The 22124-nt window shown below is 38.6% G+C and overlaps 1 protein-coding gene across 6 annotated transcripts in view; it reads right to left on the bottom strand.

Annotated features, from left to right (window-relative positions):
* TRIM33 (tripartite motif containing 33) overlaps positions 1-22124 on the bottom strand; it is a gene marked incomplete at its 5' end in the record, with an annotated part of 66789 nt that overhangs the window by 29055 nt on the left and 15610 nt on the right. For 3 of the 6 annotated variants that reach the window (XM_081323152.1, XM_081323156.1, XM_081323154.1), the window contains 6 exons: positions 3439-3585; positions 12011-12125; positions 17125-17241; positions 19475-19607; positions 20699-20846; positions 20985-21103. In XM_081323152.1, coding sequence (XP_081179278.1) covers positions 3439-3585; positions 12011-12125; positions 17125-17241; positions 19475-19607; positions 20699-20846; positions 20985-21103 — 779 coding nt within the window. The remainder of the gene's footprint in view (positions 1-3438; positions 3586-12010; positions 12126-17124; positions 17242-19474; positions 19608-20698; positions 20847-20984; positions 21104-22124) is intronic. The other 3 variants (XM_081323153.1, XM_081323155.1, XM_081323157.1) reach the window with 1 other exon arrangement.

Below are 22124 nucleotides of genomic sequence, written 5' to 3'. Positions count from 1 at the left end.
GGAGCCTCCGAGTGGTCTTCAAGGGAAGCCCCATGTAGAGAGCATTGCAATAGTCAAGACGAGAGGTCACGAGCGCATGAGTGACCGTACACAGGGCATCCCGGTCTAGGTAGGGCTGCAACTGCCGCACCAGGCGAACCTGTGCGAAAGCCCCCCTGGTCACGGCTACTACATGATCTTCTAAGGTAAGCCGTGCATCCAGGAGGACTCCCAAGTTGCGAGCCCTATCTACAGGGGGTAAAGACTCACCCCCCATAGAAAGTGAAGGAACGTTTTGAATGTCCCGGGATGCCGGAATGTACAGCCACTCAGTCTTGTCAGGGTTGAGTTGAAGTCTGTTCCTCCCCATCCAGACCCGAACCGCCTCCAGGCAACGGGACATCACAGCGAGGGCATCACTGGGGTGGTTTGGGGTCGAAATGAAAAGTTGGGTATCATCAGCATATTGATGATACCCAACTCCAAAACCACGAATGATCTCACCCAGCGGTTTCATGTAGATGTTGAACAGGAGAGGCGAGAGAACCGAACCCTGAGGAACTCCACAAACGAGAGACCTAGGGGCCGATCTCTGCCCCCCTGCCAACACCGACTGCGAACGTCCCAGGAGATAGGAGAACCACCGAAGAACTGTGCCTCCCACTCCCAATCCCCTGAGACGCCGCAGCAGGATACCATGGTCGATGGTATCGAAAGCCGCTGAGAGGTCTAATAGGACCAGGACAGAGGAATATCCCCTATCCCGGGCCCTCCAGAGATCATTCACCAGAGCGACCAATGCCGTCTCCGTGCTGTACCCGGGCCTGAAACCCGATTGGTACGGGTCCAGATAATCCGCTTCATCCAGGACCAGAGGGAGCTGATGCGCCACCACACTCTCAACAACCTTCGCAAGAAAGCGAAGGTTGGAGACTGGACGAAAGTTGTTCAAGACAGCTGGGTCCAAGGCAGGCTTCTTGAGGAGAGGTCTCACCACCGCCTCCTTCAAGACGGTGGGGAAATTACCCTCACTCAAAGAAGCAGATATCACCGCCTGGAACCAGCCTCGTGTCCTCTCCCTGGCTGCATAAACCAGCCAGGAAGGGCACGGATCCAATAAACATGTGGTGGAGCTCAACCTCCCCATAATCCTGTCCACTTCATCAGGGGTCACAGAATCAAACTCCTCCCAGATAACATTGACAAGACCGCCCGTGTCCTGATCGTCAGACTCTGCATCAACTTCATCCCATAAACTCAAATTGCCATTAAACCCCACTGTATGCTCCCTAGAGTTTTACAAAGATTTTATATATATATATTCAATAATTAATTCATGCTCATTATCATATATTCCCTTCATATTCAAAGGTGCCATATTCCATACACCAGACATGTCAAACTTGCGATGTCACATGACATCGCGCAACATATCAGGACGGTTTTGCCATTGCCGGCAAGGGGTGGCCGTGGCTTCCGGATGACACATCCGGCCCATGGGCCGGCAGTTTGACACCCCTGCCATACACCATGGTAGTCAACATATAACCTACAGATATTGACCTCTCATGGCCCATATGGCTTCTGTCAGCTGAGGCATTCATAAAACACATTTTAGGAAGATAAAGAATGAGCAAAGTATGCAACATTTCTTAACAATACCAATCACTTGGGCTCATTTTGGCTAGAGCGCCACAAGCTTAATCAAGATTCAATTTTACTCCAATTATTTTAACATACTATTTGCAAACTAGGATCTCTTAAGAATACCTTGTAAACCATCACCCTGCTGCATACATATAATTGAGCAGAATGTTCAATCAAATACCAATACATCTAGGTTAATAAAGGAGAATATTTGTAGTTCAAGCTTGAAACGAGGGGTCCTTAGTGCTCTCTGAGCTTGGCTGTTTTCTTACAGATGGTTCATTACTCAAACTAGGTAACATCAGGGCCAGAGCTAATAATAATAACAATAATAACATTGGAAGGGACCTGGGAGGTCATCTAGTCCAACCCCCTGCTTAGGCAAGAAACCCTATACCATTTCAGACAAATGGCTGTCCAATCTGTTCTTAAAAACTTCCAGTGTTGGAGCATTCACCACTTCTGGAGGCGGTGACTAGCACTGACGATGTTACCTAGGTTTGGTAACGAAACTCTGCAAGACAACAAGTTCAGAGAACACCAAGGACCTCTCCCATTCTAGATTCACAGATGTATCTTTCTATCAAGAGATACTACTGATAAACCCCCATCCATTCTGTAGCTCTCTATGCACCTTCAAATCTAATTCACATAGTGAAAGAAAATTTGTTCTGCAAGTACCATGTTTCCTCGAAAATATGACCAGGTCTTATTATTTATTTATTTTTGCCTCCAAAAGAGGCACCAGGTCTTATTTTTTGGGGGAGGGGGTTTTATACTCATCTCCAGCACCAACAGCCCTGCTCAGCCAGCCCACTTCTTCTGTGGCCGAAGGAGCACAGAACCCTAACCCTGCATTTTGCAATCAGGCCTTTCCGGAAGGCCACTGCAGCAGAGTACCAAGCTATGGATTCAATCCATAGCTCAGTTCCCAGCTGCAGAGAACTTGCAAAACCGAGCTATGGACTGAATCCATAGCTCGGTTCTCAGCTGCAGTGGCCTTTCAGAAAGGCGTGTGACTGAGAAATGCAGGTCTGGTTGCAGAAGACACTGCAGAAGAAGTGGCCAACGAGGAGAGGCCTGGCTGCAAGGTAAGTGGGTGTGGGGTGCGTGAGGCAGCTCCACACCCCCACCCCAGCTTGATTTTTAGGTGTGTGCTTTGCCTCAAAACTAGGGCTTATTTTGGGGGTTAGGCTTATGTTAGCCCCCTCCCAAAAAATTAAGCTAGGGCTTATTTTCAGGGTAGGCCTTACTTTCAGGGAAACACAGTATAACTCTGGATTTATTATGGCATTTTTCTTGCCTTTAGTAAACCTCCAATCTCACTGTTTAATCTGAGAATAATGAAATAACACTTCTGTTCTGAAAACAATACTGATGTTTTATGTATATTGGTTTTTTTCAGTTTCTTTACCATTACTAAAAGTTCCATTACAAAATAAATGTTAAATAAAACATATCACCTGACCAATATACCATTTGGCTACCCTGTATTAATAATCTGGCACATTAATTCTTGAATTGCTTTGGGAATAGGTTACAGATGAGAAAATATAATTGCTAGAAAGAGAATACCATCCCATTTCAGTATTTAAGACCTCTAACATCCTGGAGTATGATTTTACAGTTTGGCTTTGATAAATCAAATATATCAACAATTGAAATACAAAGCAATATGTTAAAACAATTGTGAAAAACAAACAAAATTTTATAAAGACTAGAAAATAAGAAAACTACAGATTTTCATAATAAAGATTGTTGCAATAATAGAATTTATAGCCAAATGCAAATATAATATCTGATTTTTCTTACCAGTCGCTTGCTATAGAGCAATGCTGTGCTGCTGCCACTTGCAATGGCCCAATTAGTGAAGTTCATCACATGCTTCACCTGTCTTGATAAACCACTGATATCATTCTGTTGTTGTATTAACTTCATCTGTCTCTCCTTTGTCACAGTCTGAACAGAGAGAATACATACACATTGAACCAATTAAAAATACACAACAGCAATAATAAAGCCTCTTATCACAATGTTGACATCTAGCAAGCACTGCAAGATTATAAGTGTTCTAATAATAATACAAAGCTTTTTTAAAAAGTATTGCAGCATGGAAATCTATGTTATATGCAATTTAACAATTATGCTTTCCAAAGGCAATAGTCCTAAATTACATTCACCTGCAAGACCAGGTTGTAATTGTAATTGAGTTAAAATTGTGGCTTTGTGTGCCTTAATTTTATTTATTGCACTTATAGCCACTTTCTTTTAAAATCAACCTCAAACTAAGCCACCTTCCATCCAAACACTGGTCAAATTTAGAGAAGCTCAACTCCATCTGTCTTCTGATCATGCAGTTTTTAGTATTGTCTTTTAAGATCTCTATTTCAAAATGATACCACTTATTCTCAAAATTAATGTTATCCAAACATTATTGTGGGTCTCAAGAGATTTTAACTTTCTTTAAACAGCAAATCCCACTGTTATGTCACTTCAAAATATTTTGATAGACCACTAACAAATCAAGTCCACCAGGCAAACTCCCACAGATAGTAACATTGAAACAATGAGTGAAACAATTAAGCCCCAACTCTACAGTAAAATCTGGAGGTAATATTAGTTTTATGCAACAAAATACAACTGCTCTTTTTATTTTAGTTACAAATACCCACTCTTTCTCATCAGTCTCATTATCTAATAACACCATCTACTTATAGCTCTACTGTTTTATACTTGAAACGTATATAGTTCTGCCACCTAATAAATGCTCAAAGTATATTAAAGATCATTACACCATGAATTTCATTATACTTATTCTGCTTTAGGAAAATGCTTTTCTTAGTGCTAAATCTTTCACCTGTATTTTGACCAAGTTTGAATAAATTCTGTGCGTGTCAATTGCTAAGCAATGAATAAAACAAGCATCCTCAAGTGATTATCTTATTTAAAAACAAGTTCAGTAATTGTTTTATAGGCTTTATAATGATATTTCTTAATTAAAACAGAAAACCATGTTAAAATTAAAAGAGGAATTGGGTACACCACATGTCTTGGAAAAGTAATGATAGATGCCATGGAACAGAAATATGATTTCTCAGTGGAAAGGGTAAGTTACTTTTGTGACATCAAAATCCTACAGTATTTCAAGTCATTTTTCAGAAGCTGCAACTTTACAATATAAGTAACATTTTCCACTGTTGGGTCTAAATTAAACAAATCTCAACATTTTCTGATGAAACTCAAACCCTATGACACTATGATACGAAAAATCGTAACTGTGACTGTTACTCTACCCATCTCTAAAAGTATTATCATTCAGCATAATATTAACCATGCTTTCTTTCTCATTTATCTTCTGCTCAATATGTTTTCTACAATTATTTTACTAAAGTATTGAAAGATTTTATTCAAAATGATCTAGTCTAGTTTCTGATCCTGTCCAAGTATTATGGTTTTCTATTAGAATTCCAGAACTTGTAATCCAACACATTAGGGTATTAGATTGAGGGAAAGAAATGTACAAAGTACAAAGATTAATATACTGATAGATGGCCTTCTAGCTTCAACTTTAAAATTCTACTCACAGAATATGGTTATAGAATAAATTACTGTAAACTTAGCACATCATTTCTAACATTGCTTTAATCCAGGGGTGTCAACCTCCCAGCCCGCAGGCCAGACCCGTCATCCAGAAGCTACACCCACCCCATTGCCGGCAGTGGCAAAACTGTCCCGATACGTTGTTTGACATGTCTGCTCTAATCTATCTTTCAATATTGCAGAAGATGTTTCAACCAGACTGAGGGTGGGGGGGAGGTTGCATGAGCAGCTTTAAAAATAAGGGAAGATATAATCAGAAAACATCAATCCAAAAAAGCAAAATATTACTAGTAAGAGATCCGAAATGAATCATATTGCACGTAACACAGGCAAAGATTTTAATAAAACTTCACAAGAAAGAAGCAGTATTAGCGTTACAGTCAAGTGGCTTCTGCAATGGTTCCTTACTTTCTTCTAGAACGAATGTTTACAATTATGTAAACAGTTTTAGATAGGAAAATCAGGTTGCTTACCTGTAACTATGGGTTTTTGATTACACATTGTTTTATTCACAGTTAGGGTTCTACATCAAACCGCAAGAAGAAACACTGTACAGCTGAGTATATTTGGCAGGCCCTCATTGTGAAATTTCAGAAACTGTGCCAACTGACACTAACAACAAGAAAAGAACAGATTACTACAACTGCAGCTGCAAGTAAGTAACCTGTTCTTCCCAATGATTTCTGTATTACATACATGAGTGGTCAGCAAGCTGATTTAACAAATAGTAAGGAGATGGAATTTTTTTAAAAAAAGGATTTTTCACAAGATTTAAATCCGGTCAAAGCACCTTTCGTGGAATTTTATATATTATCAATACACAAAATATAAAGTTTGTCAGGCTGATGTGATTGTTACTAAGAAAGATAAAAGTGAGAGGTCATTTAAAAGTTCAAGTAATAATGAAAATTCTGCAAGAATCATTGATAAATCTCAACTAAGTTTAGGAACCTGAATTGATGGAAGTTTCCCTACAGCTTTCATTAGCTTTTATGTTAACATGCATAAGAATGTAAAAATGCTATCAATGAGAAGTGTGGTTTGGTATGATTGCTATTTAACTGAAGATAAACAATTTTTAAAATATGTTATAATAAATATCTTAGCAGGTGGCAACACTTGGCCAATTTTGATTTGAAACCTAAATAGGGCTGGGCTTAGTTAGTTCCTAGATGGGACACTGCCAGGAATTTCATAGCTACAGCAGACCAGACTAGGAAGCTAAAAAGATATTCCAGAAGCAGGCAGTGGCAAAGCATCTTATTGCCAAGAAAACTGAATCAATGAATCCCTAAAGTCACCAAGAGCTGGGATTGACTTAAAAGTAATTTTATTTCTGATAAATAAAGAAGACTTCAGCGTGCATGAGGACAGAATATTTGCTTTCAAGGTAATAAAAATTCTGACATCCTGAAGACTTAACATGACACATCACTTTTTGGAGAAAAGTGAAATATGTTAAAGAACTGTACCAGTTAAACACAATAACCCTCCTCTATCACTCCTTTGCACAGTAGAGCAGAGATGTCTTCCAAAAGAGGAAGAAAGGTACAATTGTCTAAGAAGTTTCCAGACAACTTCAAAAATCCAAGAATCAACAGAAGTATTTGTATGAATCACCAAAGGCGGAAAGCAGGCTAAGACATTAGCGACAGAAAATAAATGACATGAAGCCCCTTTTAATTCCACATGTTTCTATCAAATTGTAATATTTAAAGTGGAATAATATGAAAATTATTAATCACATAGGGAGAAATCATATTTTAAATTTAAATCAATAAACATTTAAATTAAATCAAATCAGTTAAATCCGATGTTAGTAATTGTTCTGGCTTTGTCCTTTTTTTCCGGAGTGTTGTCTCTGCTACGCCTTTCAAAGGCCAAATACACTCCTAGTAGTTCACAAAATGCCTTGAAGTTCAAAAAGAGATGTCAGAAGAAACAGTATCAAGAAGTTAGAGTACTTTAGAAGTATTTGTTCCAGAACCCGAATTATTATTTATTCAATAAATTTATATGCTGCCCGCTCTGCATTAATTTGTTCCTTAACAGACATCATGGCCTTACTTTACAAACACCTTAACATAGCACTTTGCTTTCTGGAAATGCTCATTCCCCGTTCATTTTCTCTAATAGAAATGCTGATATTAGAAAAATAAATAAATCAGTAGGAATGTAGCAATGAACATCTCTTGAATTTAATTCCTGCCTTTTTTGTTCAGTTTTTTTTTAACTGAGCAAATTCAGTAATGAAGGAGTTGAGATCAAATGATTAAAAATATACTTCATAACTATTTCTCTGAATTCAGAAATTGTCTCCAATTTCTTGGAAGTCAAAGATATGGATAATAGGGTTTTACCTCAACGTTTTATGATAGTAGCAATCTGGAGTCGTATTATTATTATTATTATTATTATTATTATTATTATTATTATTATTATTATTATTATTATTATTATTATTATTATTATTATTTATATACCGCCCTATTCCCGTAGGACTCAGGGCGGTTTACAGGGAAAATTAAAATACATAGTATACAAAATTAAAATCAATTAAAACTATTAATTAAATTACAATCCCTGAAGTTAACTAAAACCCAATTAAATTAAATTAAAACCCCTCAGTCTGGGCCAAACAGCTCAAAGAACCAGGTTTTCAAGTCCCGGCGAAATGAGCGAAGGTCGGGGGCAGTCCTGAGTTCCGTGGGAAGTTGGTTCCATAGGGCCGGCGCGCCCACAGAGAACGCCCTTCCCCTGGGAATAACCCGCCGGCATTCCCTGTGGGAGTGCACAGGACGATGGGAAGTTGATGCCGGCAGCAGGTGTTCCCTTAGATAATCTGGACCCAAGCCATTTAGGGCTTTATAGGTCATTACCAGCACCTTGAATCTCACCCGGAGGGCAACCGGAAGCCAATGCAGCCCACGGAGAAGAGGTGTTACACGGGAGTATCGGGAAACTCCCATAACAACTCGCACGGCTGCATTCTACACCAGCTGAAGCCTCCGAGTGGTCCTCAAGGGCAGCCCCATGTAGAGGGCGTTGCAGTAGTCTAACCGGGAGGTCACGAGCACATGGGTGACTGTGCGTAGGGCATTTCGGTCCAGATAGGGCCGCAACTGGCGCACGAGACGAAGCTGGGCAAAAGCCCCCCTGGCCACGGCTCCTATATGATCTTCCAAACTGAGCCGTGAATCCAGGAGGACGCCCAAGTTGTGAACCCTATCAACGGGGGGGTAACACCTCACCCCCCATCATTAATGATGAAACAACCTGGCTAACCCGAGATGCCGGTATGTACAGCCACTCAGTCTTGGCAGGATTGAGAGGAAGCCTGTTTCTCCCCATCCAAACCCGGACCGCCTCCAGGCAACGGGACATCACGTCGAGTGCATCACTGGGTTGGTTCGGAGTGGAAAGAAAAAGTTGGGTATCATCAGCGTACTGATGATACCCCACCCTGAAGCCACGAATGAGCTTGCCCAGCGATTTCATGTAGATGTTGAACAGGAGGGGAGAGAGGACCGACCCCTGCGGGACTCCACAAACGAGAGACCTCGGGGCGGACCTCTGCCCTCCTGTCAACACCGACTGCGAGCGGCCCAGGAGGTAGGAGGAGAACCACCATAAAACAGTGCCTCCCACTCCCAACCCCGAGACGCCGCAATAGGATACCATGGTCGATGGTATCGAAAGCCGCTGAGAGGTCTAAAAGGACTAGGACAGAGGAACATCCCCTGTCCCGAGCCCGCCAGAGATCATTCACCAGTGCGACCAATGCTGTCTCCGTGCTGTACCCAGGCCTGAAACCCGATTGGTACGGGTCCAGATAATCAGTTTCCTCCAGGAACAGAGGAAGCTGATGCGCCACCACACTCTCAACAACCTTCGCCAAGAAGCGAAGGTTGGAGACCGGACGGTAGTTATTTAAAACAGCCGGGTCCAGGGCAGGCTTCTTGAGGAGGGGTCTCACCACCGCCTCCTTCAAGGCGGCGGGAAAGACACCCTCCTTCAGGGAAGCAGTTATTACTGCCTGGAACCAGCCTCGTGTCTCCTCCCAGGCCGCATAAACCAGCCAGGAGGGGCACGGGTCCAGTAAACAAGTGGTGGAGCTCAGTCTCCTCATGATCCTGTCCACGTCATCGGGGGAAACAGGGTCGAACTCAGTCCAGATAACATGCTCAAGACTGCTCGATTCCTCCACATCAGACTCTGCCCAGTCAGTCCAAACCGGTACGGATCTGAGCAATTTTGTCCACCAGATGATGACTAAACTCCTCAGCCCGCCCCTGTAAGGGTTCCTCCCTCATCTCCCGATCAAGGAGAGAGCGAGTTACCCTAAACAGGGTGGCTGGGCGATTATCTGCGGACGCGATGAGGGCAGCGAAGTAATTAGACTTCGCCATCCTCATCGCAGCGAGGTAAGACCTTGTGAAGGCTCTTAGCCGCAATCGGTCAGATTCAGACCGGGTGGACCTCCAACCGCTCTCTAGACCCCGTCTCCGACGCTTCATCTCCTGGAGCTCCACAGAAAACCATGGGGCCCAACGGGATCTGTGCCGGGTCTGGGGTCGCAATGGTACAACACGGTCGAGTGCCTCGGTGGCCGCCCTTTCCCAGGCATCCACCAAGGCATCGACCAGGCTGTGAGTGAGGGAGATAGGTAAAGACCCAAGCACCATCTGGAACCGTTCTGGGTCCATTAGGCACCTGGGATGGAACCACCTGGTCGGCTCCACTGCCCGGCGGCGGGGATGACATAGCGGAAGACCAGCCGCAGGAGATAATGATCGGACCATGACAGGGGGACAATAGTTGGCAAGCCCCCTCCCAAATCATCCAACCATTGCCTGGATAGAAAAATCAGGTCGAGAGTGTGACCCGCCCCATGAGTTGGGCCCTGAATTACTTGGATCAGGTCCATGGCCATCATGGAAGCCATGAACTCCCGAGCTAACTCTGACGACTCTCCCAGGGAAGGCAGGTTGAAGTCGCCCAGAACTATAAGTCTGGGAAACTCCACCGTCAACCCTGAGAGGGTGTCGAGCAGCTGGGTGCCAGGTATGTTAGCAACAGGCCCAACTGAGCCCGAGGGCCACATCTCATGAGGAGGGACTCCCGCATATCTGGACAATGGTGGTCTCCCGCGGACATAAGGTCTCCCGTATAACCACCGCCACCCGACCGCCCCTGCCCTAAGCATCTTATACTAAGATCAGCAGCCCCCTTAATCTAGATTCATTTATCAATAACATAGTGACAATGGATCTGGCAATTAGTGAAACGAGACCAGACCAGCGCAGATCAGGTCCTGTATAAGTTTATTAACTGCAATTTATTTAAAAATGAGTAAAGATAGTAAATGTATAAATGCTTGCAATGACAACTATCACATTCACATCTTAAAATATTCCTCAAACATATGAAGTCTAGCCGATTTGTTATAATAAGCCTATTCTAAAAAACCTGGCAAAAACAACAGGAATCACCACTGTTAACAATCCTTGCCTTGTAAGGGGCAATGTGTTCTCACAATAATGGATTTTTTAAGTGTGGCCCCTGAAGTCACAGTCAAGACTAAGGATATACATGGACCATAATGAAGAAGAATTTGAACTATATGTTACGTCTGAGTAAAGATTAAATGAAAAAGAGCTCAGCTCAATCACACTCAAAAAGAGAAAGTAAAAATATTCTGAATAAGGCAACAGCTATAGTGGATAGAGCAAATGGACTGGTGGTGTAACTCTTCAGCACCTGCATTACTGTAGTCCAACCAATAGTTTTAGCTAGCTTTGTTCGTGAATAAGGCTCAGCAGATATAGAAACAGGATAGCTAATGAATGAAGACTATTTCCATATTGAGAAAGGGAGACGTCCAAACTACACTAAGGAAGAGGTTAATATTATGTGTTATGTTATATATACTGCTCAAAAAAATAAAGGGAACACTTCAACAACACAATGTACTGTAGGATGTCTTATCTTGTGTTCCCTTTATTATTTTGAGCAGTATATACAGTATATTACTACATTTAACTATGTTTTTTTTAATGTTACAACTGGATGAGTTCTTATGTTCTTGTCAGATTGCCACTAAGACTATGAGAATCACAACCAGCAGCAGTTTCTGAGTAAATGGGAATGGTAGTTTAGAATTTTTATCTAGGCAAATCTCAAACCTTTTCCAATATTTTCCAGCCCCACCCTCTTTAAAGAAGGAAAATGGATTTCCTCCTGTCTCTAGCCCTTCTAGTGTTGACTGACAATAGATGCAGGTTTATATTCTTTGCATTCCTACTCTCATATTCAGTTTATTTCACGGTTAGCCTGAACTATGCCCGAATGGTACTAAACCAAAACTAAAGATACCAAGCTATCATTTAGATCAAGAGTGGTCATTTGCCAGAACCCCTTTTGTGGATTTCAGAGCATGTATTCCACTAGATAGGCTAACATTTTCAAACTTAGGGTGGAAACTGAATCTTAAGGGGGAAAACAAATACCTTAAACCTTGCATAGATTGAATTAAACTACTGCTTATATGCTACACTTATAAACTAATTCAACTCTAAACTTCTTTTGAGAAATTATAGACTAAATTAAAGTGAAAATAGATGCTTCTGATCTTCCTATAACCAGATTAAAATGGAAAGAAATATAAACTGAAAGTGTGTTGCAACGACATGGTATATCAAGGACAGAGCTATTAAAAGCTCATTTAAATCAAAATAATAATACACATCAACACCATTATGTTCACTTTTAAATTTAATTGTACCTCAAGCTGTTGTAAGAGAGATTTTCCTTTTTTATTGATTTCATTAATGAGGGTAAAAATAGCCACTTTGATTTCCTGTTCTACTCGTTTGTTAGTTTCATTTACTTCTTTTATCCTGAAAAGAGAAAAATCTGTCATCAGGCACTTACATTACAACATCTTCAACGTGATTTTTTTCTCCCACACAAATGAAAATTCAACATTTAAACTGATGCAGATTCACACAAAATATCATTATCCTAAATAAAGATAGCATTAAACATCACAACTATTAATTATAATTTTTAAGGTTCTTTTTACTACACTGTAAAGCATTTTTCTGAATTTAAATCTGCTCCTGGGTTTTAAAAAAAGTATTTTACATCTTGTACGTCTGTTGATTTTCTACATTATTAAGAAAACAGTAAAACTTAACTAAAAATCATTTATCACTATAAAATACCCAGCTATTTCACCCAGCTAGCTATTCTTACTTTCCTTTCACAACAGGTAACTGTTCTCCTATAGCTGCCTATCCTGGTATTATTGCCATAGCAATCTTATAGAAATTATAGAAACAATATGGAGTATGCCGTAATGGTATACATACTGTACTTTAATTTAGGATAGGAAAGGATGCCACCAAAGTAACAATGATTACATGATATGAATATATTCAGAGACTAAGAAACACCTTAAATATAAATGTGTACAGAGGTTCATGATTTTGCTCCTGGAATTAACAAAGAGACAAAGAAAATTGATGTATTTTGAGGAATTGTCTGCTCAACTGTTTGGGGTGAAATATTCCTTCCCTGAATCATTATAGACTGCTGGAATTAGGAACTGAGAGGTACTGACTGGTTGTTATGCATGACTGAATGCCTCCTACTGAGTAAGGAAAGATTGCTGCAAAGCCTGTCAGAGAAATATAAGTCAACCAATTTCTAGACAGCAAACTGAGCAAGCAAGTTAATGTAAGTTTGCCATTTTGAACTTAACAAGAATTGATTCTAATAATTTCTCCCATAAATTAACAATGTATAATTAGAAAGTCTTAGAGAATGGAATAAGAATTAAGTGTTTATACTCTTTAAAAAAAGTGAAAATGAAAGACAGGATTGCAGCCATGACCAGCAATGCTTCTGACATGTTTGTATTCTGTCTTGAAAAGATCCTGGTCCATTAAAGGAAAATATTTGTTGCTCAGGGTTGTAAAGAGGGGTGATTGGTGCTCTCTGAACGTGGTTGTTTTCTTGCAGATGTTTCATTACCCAAACTAGGTAACATCATCAGTGCTAGTAGGTAGGGTGGTTTGCTCTCTCTTTATATTCTGGTGGCATGCCCTGTCAGTGTTGATGGGGATGGTCTTAGAGGTTCTTTGATTGGGTTGTTTTCTGTTGGCTTGTTTGGTAGTTCCTTGATTGGGGTATTGCTTACCTCTTGAACATTGATCTGATGTTAATCTTGGAGTTAATCAATGCTCATCTGGGTGTTGATTGCTGGTAGGGAGATGTTTTGGTCTTTTTGTTCACTTTTTGGCTTGTTGATTGTCTCTTTTGCATAGTATGTAGATATTGTTTATGTCTATGTGTCTACTGCTGGTTAATATGTCAGAGTGCCAGGCTTCTAGAAATTCCCTAACACTTTTGGACTTGGCTTGGTCTAGAATGGTCACAGCTTCCCAGTTGAAACAATTATTAAGTCTGTCCATGTGTTGTGAAATTAAGAGTTTTGATCATGCATTCTGACTGTTAGGTGGTGTTCATGGGTGCATTTGTCCTATGTAGGACTAACAACCTTCTACCTGTTTGTTCTACATAGTAGCTGTTGCAGTCATTACACTGTGTGTTGTAGACGATTCCTGTTTTTTTTCCTGGGACTGCTGAATCTCTAAACTGACAGCAAACCCAACTCCTTACTAACACTGATGATGTTACCTAGTTTGGGTAATGAAACATCTACAAGAACAGAACCAAGCTCGAAGAGCACCAAGGACCCATCATCCGGGTCCATGTTTGCAGCAAATGCAAGCTTGTAGCAAAGCTTTAATAAAACAACTAAGGACTGGAGCAGAAAATGGCAACTCTGTGTGATAACAAGATGAAGATTACTCTCATAAAACAATCTGAGAGAAAAAGGAAATCTTCAGAAGAAAGATGAACCAAAGGAATGTACTTAATAGGTGAGAATGGCAAGGAAATAAAATACATAGAAAATATTCTTTACTACTGAAATTCAGATACAGTTTTGTGACCTCAAAAAATGCATTGAGCCTTCCAAATAAGAAAAAAGACTCTGTGGAACAGGAGACAGAGCAGTGGATCCCTGAAAGGATTCAGGTATGGCCTGAAAAATGATTAAAATGAAAGTTCTGGTAGCTGGTAACTCAGCTATGAAGAGCCAAAATAAACTTGTCCCTGTTGGACTATAGAAATATAGGAAAGGAATATGTCAAAATAACTTTCACAGACTGTTATATTTACTGACTACGCACACACACGCGCACGTGCGCGCGCGCACACACACACACACACACACACACACACACACAGGTAATCTATGTAAGCACAAATAAGAGTCCCAAAAGCAGTTACAGCCTTATCACTCTGGACTCTGAAGGAGGATCAAGAATCTGGAGCTCAAGTGATATTATCCATCCTGTCAATTGATGGCAGAGCACTGGAAAAGGAAACAAGAATATTGTAGGTGACAAGGCTTTAAATATGGTGTCCAAAGGGAGATGTGTTCCTAGAGCTACAGCCTGAGTTAATTTAGAAACAATATTGCCTCGTTTATAGTCTGTTGTCCCAGGATACAGGAAGCGAAGAGGAAGAAATTCTTAATACAGCAAAAGACAAATATGATTTAATAGTCATAAAAAAGCAGTATTGTAAAATTATCCTGGTCAGCATTTCATTCTCTGCCTTTGTTAGAACTGATTCTCTCATGCTTAACTTCAGGATTCTAACTGGGTATATAGTCATAAAGAATTGTTGCATGTGCATAGGAATTGCTGAAGAGTACTGGGAAGCAACATAAAGATTTGATCTGAAAGAAAGGCAAGGAATACAATCCTTTGCAGGGGATACTAAACAGAAGTAAAGAATGAGAATTGATATGATTGGGTTTTATTAAAAGTAATGCACAAGTAAATGAACTACAAACAGAAAAAGGAATGGATCCTGTCATAAAGAACAAAACTTTCCTTTTATTTGGTAAATGAAATTCTGAACTGTAAATACAAGTTACACACAGAGGATTCAAATTATATGAATCTCAAATGCACAAATCAATAACAAAAATGTAACAGAGGGTGCTATGTTATAGTTTCTAAACTGTAGTAACTTAAATATGAATTACATATCCATGAAGTTAGAACATCAGAAAATAAAGGTGCCATTATGTGATTGGTTTGCTTCCCCAATCTTCATCCTGCAATCTGCAGCTAGCTGATTTTGAGACTCTGATAAAAGAAAAAATTAATTTTGGAGTCCCTTATCTTATTATTCCTTTCTCTGACTATTCATTTCCACCATCTGGAGTAGGGGGAGGGGAATTCTATCAGAACAGAATTGTATGTCAATTATGTCTGGATATTAATTGATGTGTTAGTATCATAGTGAGGTAAAATTAGGACATTCAATGAGATTTTTGTCTAAAATAAGAATCAAATATAAACAAAGGTACACAATGACTATCTATTGAGATTCTCAATCATTCAGATAATGATTGCCCCAAAGGTCCTTTTTCCAAAAGACAACTGGACTTTCTTGCATTTTTCTTTGAAAATATTTTGAAGAACTAAAGAAGCTTCTTGGATGAGAAGTGAAACGTTTTCAAAGAAAAAACCAAGTAAGTCCAGATGCCTTTTGAAAAAAAGCATACTGCGCTTTGTGCAAATTGCAATTATTCTCACCCTGGCAGATTATCACAAAATCACTTCTATAGGAATCTCATGGACAATGCTTATACATTGATTAATTCTTTCCCACAGGCTGAAACAATCTAAAGAAAATCTAGATGGATTTTCTATGGCAGACTTTGATCATAAGAAGACCACTAACTGCCAATGATAACAAACTACAAAAAAAATAAAGGTCAAACAATGTAGGAGGATTTGTATTTAGTTGTTGTGATGCAGGGTCAGCCTGTGGGTTCGGCAGTTGGGTCGGACGACTCAGAGGAGGAGGGGGGTGTTGAAGACCTTGCTGAGGGGGTTGAAGATCTTGCTGATGATAGCCCTCAGCCAGGCCCCTCCCACTTGGTCACCACGGAGACCCAGCTGTGTGAGCCTGACAGCGTGGATGAAGATGACCCACAGCTGGCCCTGTTCAAGGACGCCCGACGCAGGAGGCAGTCAATTAGGAGTAGACAGAGGAAGGCAATGGGGCTTCTCAGAAGGAGGCAGAGAGAAGCCACGCCCTGAACTCTATATAAGGGGAATGTGTGGGGAGGGCTGGTTTGCTGAAGGCAACCGCTTGGATAGTTCGTGTTGCTTAAAACTCCGGTTTCTTGGTTCGTGTCTTGTTTTTGTAGTAATAAATTTGGCAGGCGTAATTCCAGCCTCTTGCCTTATTGTAAAAGGGGTTGTCCCTGCCTTTTCTGCAGGGCCGGTAGCAGGCTGGTACAGAACATTAGTATACTATGTTTACTAGATGTGTTAAATATAATAAAATGTTTAATATTTTTAATGGCATTTATGGATCTCTTGCATCTGCTATACAGTTCACTGCAAGTAAATGTACCATATTTCCGTTGCCTCAAGAGGCTCTGACAAGTAAAATTTTAAATGGCTAAGTGAGCCAACATTTCTTGACTCCTCTTGGCAATGCCTTACAATGACTTTTAAAATGAGGGGGGAAAGCACTAAATTGTTTCACCTGATATTGAAACATCAAAATAGTTAAATATCCCTAAAAATAAACATTTGTGCAAAAGCTTCTACATGATCATTTGTGCTCTTTTATGCAGCTGGTATAGTGGATCCATGATAGAAGTTTCCCTTTCTTAGAAGCTTGGTTATCACCGTTACCAACTGCTTAACTTTTAAGGAAAGCCACGTGAGATTGAAATTTTAATAATTCGCTCAATTTAAATAAAAGATCAGCTCTTTTAATGAAACTGTTACTTACCTATTTTGTACTTGAGTAGCTGCAAAATTAACATAATTCTTCTTTTCAAGGAGTTTGGCTAAGAGATTCTCGATAACACCTTTTTGATTTTGAAATGCCTCTTCCAAAAACTGATACCTTCCAAAACCAGAAAACACAACACACAAACTATGAAGGGTCAGAGTATTATTACATTTTATTAATAAAAAGGTATATTACCACATACGGTAAAGGTATTTTAAAAAACCCAGGTTCTTTTAAAATTTAGACATTACCAACAAATTTTTATTGTGTATTAACAGATGCATCTCTAAGTCATCAGAATCATACCCTAGCTTATCTGATGTCTCAAAATAGTTTATCTCGAAGAGATTAAGATTCTAAACAATGTGAGAACTTTAATGTATTCTGGCATTTTATCAAAACAGTTCATATGTGAGATCCAGAGGCAGACCTATGAAAATAGCTATGCTTTGCAGACTGATAATCTTGTCTGCTTCTAATACATTGAGATAATTTTTCTACACATTTAATTGGGAAAGATAAATAAGAACTCTGAAGAAGACACATTGTCTCCTTTTATCATCAAAATACACACCACACAAATCTTTCTATTGTGCTCATCCAGATTATAATCAGTATATGATAAGCAGCTGGACTATTGCCAATAGTCCATCAAAAAGAAATCCACTACATTTTCCCTATTGCTACTTCAACTTTACTAATGGTACTTAAATATTCTAGATAAACTAAGTTAATTTAGTTAAGATAGATTACTTAATATGGTACATATCTATTATTTACGCTATGCTAAACCCAGATTGCTGAAATATCTTAATGACAGGCAATATATTATTTTAAAAACATATGGGAACTAAAATAATTTAGTGTCTTTAACCATTTTAGGTAATAAAAAAAGAAAAATAGAAAGATATAGCATGGATGTAAACCATTAAAGATATTTTCATATATAAACATATAAGAATATATTGCTATTTATATCTTTACTAGTGCTAGTAACTACCTAACACAAGTTAAAAAAGGAGGAGAGGGAAGAATGCTTTCCATATTTTTATGCTATCTGTTCATTTATACACAGACATCACATTCAAAAATGACATAAACTGAGTAAACTGATAAAAGTACATAACTTCCAAATCTGCAATTCGAACAGAATTTGCCTTGTTTTTTCACAAGACTTGAACAGTTTCTACACAAAAGTTATATTCTGTCCGTTCAACAAAATTGAACTTGCTAGAACTAATAATTACTACTATATCTCCCTTTAAAACAGTTTTAAAAACAACTAAAATGTATATAGATGCTATAATCTATGTACTGAATTCAAAGATTAGTTCAACTGTTGTTAAAATATCAGCAGTATTATTGCTGATTCCAATTGCAACTTAGCAGGTAATAATTCGGCGTTTATGAAATGTAACTTCTTCCAACAATTTTCTTAATCAGTTCAAGGATCATACTGGAGCTGTACTTCTGTTTTGAATGAGGAAGATGCCTCAGAGGATATGGAGGTGCTCACAAAGCATCTGTCAGCAACAATTAAAGCATCTGTGTCTATTCCTGGCATAGTGCTGCTAATCTCCATAGTTCAGAATGAATCCAGGGAAAATACATATTTGATTTAAAAAGTTACTACAGATGCATACCTATATGTATTCCAAAATACATTTTCCCTCAGGATCCAATGCGCTCCACAGACCTAAATCATATAATTTAGTTTTGTAGCTAAACTACCATTAAAATGTGTTGTTATCCTTATTTTATTCAATTTATTAATGCTGATCTAAAAAAATGACAATGCAAAAGAAACTACAAACATCTCTGAAGTTTAGTATTGAAATCTGTGATGCAACTTTAAACTATTTATGAAATTCTGATATGTTAAAAAAAAACTTCTGTTTAATTAGGCAATATAGTTTAGAAAAAAATATTTTTTAGACAAGTGTACTTACAAGAACCAAAAGCACTGGTACTAACTTAGAAGAGACATTTCCTTCCTTCCTCCCACCCACCACCTCCATACCGGAGGGAATGTTTCTTTCTAAAATGGCACCTGCTTCAGGTATCATCTAAAATCAAAGAACATTGCTTTACTAATGTACAAGCATATATAAAGTTAACAATTAAAAGTCATGATTACATTGACAAAGACTTTTTTATTTAGATGCCTACTTATTTTTAATTGTCATATAACCTAACTATATCAGGATTAGAAACAAAAGGCTGAATTACTACAAGCCTATTTGGCACAAAAGCAAAAGGAAAGAAGACTTTAAAATATATTTGAGGATTATTTTTCAAAGTTATCTATATAAGAAAAGGTTCATTAGGAAGACACAGACAACTGTACCTATGTTCTTTGTGTTCCAGTAACTGACAATCTCTGCACGTCAGCCTGTCACAGGTTTCACAGAAAAGTTTTAACTGTTCTTGTTTGTGCACAGGACAAAAAACAGGACGTTGACCAGATGCTCCAACAGCTTCTGTGTTGAAAGAGACAGACTATCCAAATCACTGCACAATTCCAACAAATCCAATACATATAGTAACACAGGCAACGAAAGTTAGCTGACGACTGTTGTTTTACCATTATTTCTGTTTCTTCTGACTGAAGAGCTTCATTGACCTCCAATTAATATTACAAGAACCATCTTGTTAAGCTGTTTGCTTCTCTCAGGAAATATACTAGCACTAACATCTCTTCAGCAAAACAGTACCTAGATTAAAGGGCAGATTAGTTGCAATAATCCATGGCTAGCTATTTAATTACTTAGCCAGCCAAAGCAACTGTAGTAAATGGGGACAAAGAGTGTCTTCATATTTATTTACATACCTAAGAAAAAGATATAGTGATAATTTTTTGCTATAAATAGGCCAGCATTACTCACATTTATAAAACTAACCAACCTTGTCTCATCTTGCCACTACAACTTTTTTCTCTTTTTGAGATAGTCCTCAACTTATGACAACTCTGGTCATTAAGCAATGCAGTAGTTAAAGCACCTTCATATGACCAGATCCAATTTTATGACCATTTTTACTGTGGTGGTGAAGTGAAACACTATGGTTATTAAGTGAAATACACGATTGTTGAACAAAGCTGAATTGACTCTGCTTGTCAAAAGCCAGCTGGAAAGATTGCAAATTATGATCACATGACTGCAAGGCACTGCAACCATCATAAACGCAAAGTGGCTACCAAGTGCCCAAATTCTGATCACAAGGATGGATAGTAAGTTTCCAAGGCCAATGTAACTTCAAACCAACATTAAACAAAGTCATAAATCAAGGAGTAGCTGTAATTCTTTATCGCCAAAGCATCCCAAAATTGGCATAAAATATCGATATAAATGAAATTATAAGATAGTAACTGCAATTTGCACTATGCTCTCTAAACATTCCAGCCGAAGAAAACCATCCACAGTATAAACATTTAATAGTATTTTAAAGTTGATTACATGCAAGTTCCTCAATCTTTTTACGAAAATGACATGGATTTTCATTATTTTAGGCAAATGACATATCTCAAAGTATTTCATCATAACTACTCAATCAATATTTTTAAAAATTTCACCTGAAGAGACATCTTCTTTTTTTCTGATCATATGGTCCTTTGTAAATTTTACACGTTGATGAGCTTCTATACAAGTTTTGCAAAGCCATTCTCCACATTCCACACAGAACCCAACAGCACTAGAATTGTCATCACAACTGGTGCATACCTAGAATCAAGAAAAATGTTATCTTCAAATGTTTACATCTTGACATATTCTGAAAATTACCAAAATGCACAACATATTCCCCCACACAGAATATAAATCAAACTATGTTGCAAAGAGGAAAAGCTGGAAGTGACGTACCTGTTCAGTTTTCTCATCAGAGCTACTTGGTGCTTCAGAAGTATCTTTGACAAAGTAGTTATCTACCAAATCTATTTGTCTGCATTCTTGGCGACAAATTGGGCATCTGATCACACCAACTGCAACCAAAAGAGGATATTTCTTATACTTTTCTAGATTTTGTTTTATTTTCTAGTTTTATTAAACTGAAGATTGATCATATTTTTCTTTAATGTTTTTCCTAAATATATTAGCAAAGTCCCAAAGATAAAAATGTAAGAGTACTTTCTGATTCAGTAGTCTTCTATGTTAACAAAGGCCAAACAAAAAATATTTCAAATTCCCTGACAGAAACACCTTTTAAAGTATGTGTGCAACAAGGCAACTAAGTTTGTGGAATGTAGCAAGCATTCTCTAATTAGCGCATAATCATTTTCATAAGGTAACCCGTATTGTAAGACATAGATAATCTGCAACTTCGGAATTTTATAGGATTTTGGTTCTCAACATTTCTAGACATTGATCATGCTGACTTTGATCTGAACAAAACTGTGAGTCCAACATCACCCAGATAGCCACAAGTAACTCATCTTTATTGTACAAAAGAATAGCTATTTCTGTTGTCAGGTCACCTCTGGCAGAGATGGGGGGCTTAAAAGTTTAATAAATAAAGAAAATTAAATAATTAAATTTATTTTTCCCAAAATAAATTTGCAATCAATACTGCTTGGGTCACTTGGAAAAAAGTGGCTTATGACCATTTTTCACATTTATAACCATTGCTGCATCCCTGTGGTCAGATGATCAAAATTTGGACACTTGGCAACTGGATGGATATATTTATAACAATTGTGGTGCCCTGGGGTCAGGTGAACACCTTTTGTTACCTTCTGACAAGTAAATTCAATGGTGAAGCCAGATTCACTTAACAACCATGTTACTAACTTAACAACTGCAGTGATTCACTTAACAAGGTTGTAAAATGGGGTACAACTCACTTAACAAGTATCTTGCTTAGCAATGGAAATTTTGAGCTCAATTGTGGTCATAAGTTGAAGACTATAATCCAAGAACTGCATTAAGTGCATGTGACACCATTTCTGGAGCCTCCCATTTTAGGTAGGGCTGCAACTGACACACCAGCAGAGCTCGGCAAAGGCA

Source organism: Vipera berus, assembly GCF_964194415.1.
Source record: "Vipera berus genome assembly, chromosome: 3".
Taxonomy (NCBI): Eukaryota; Metazoa; Chordata; class Lepidosauria; order Squamata; family Viperidae; genus Vipera; species Vipera berus.
This window is presented reverse-complemented; position numbering and strand designations above follow the sequence as displayed.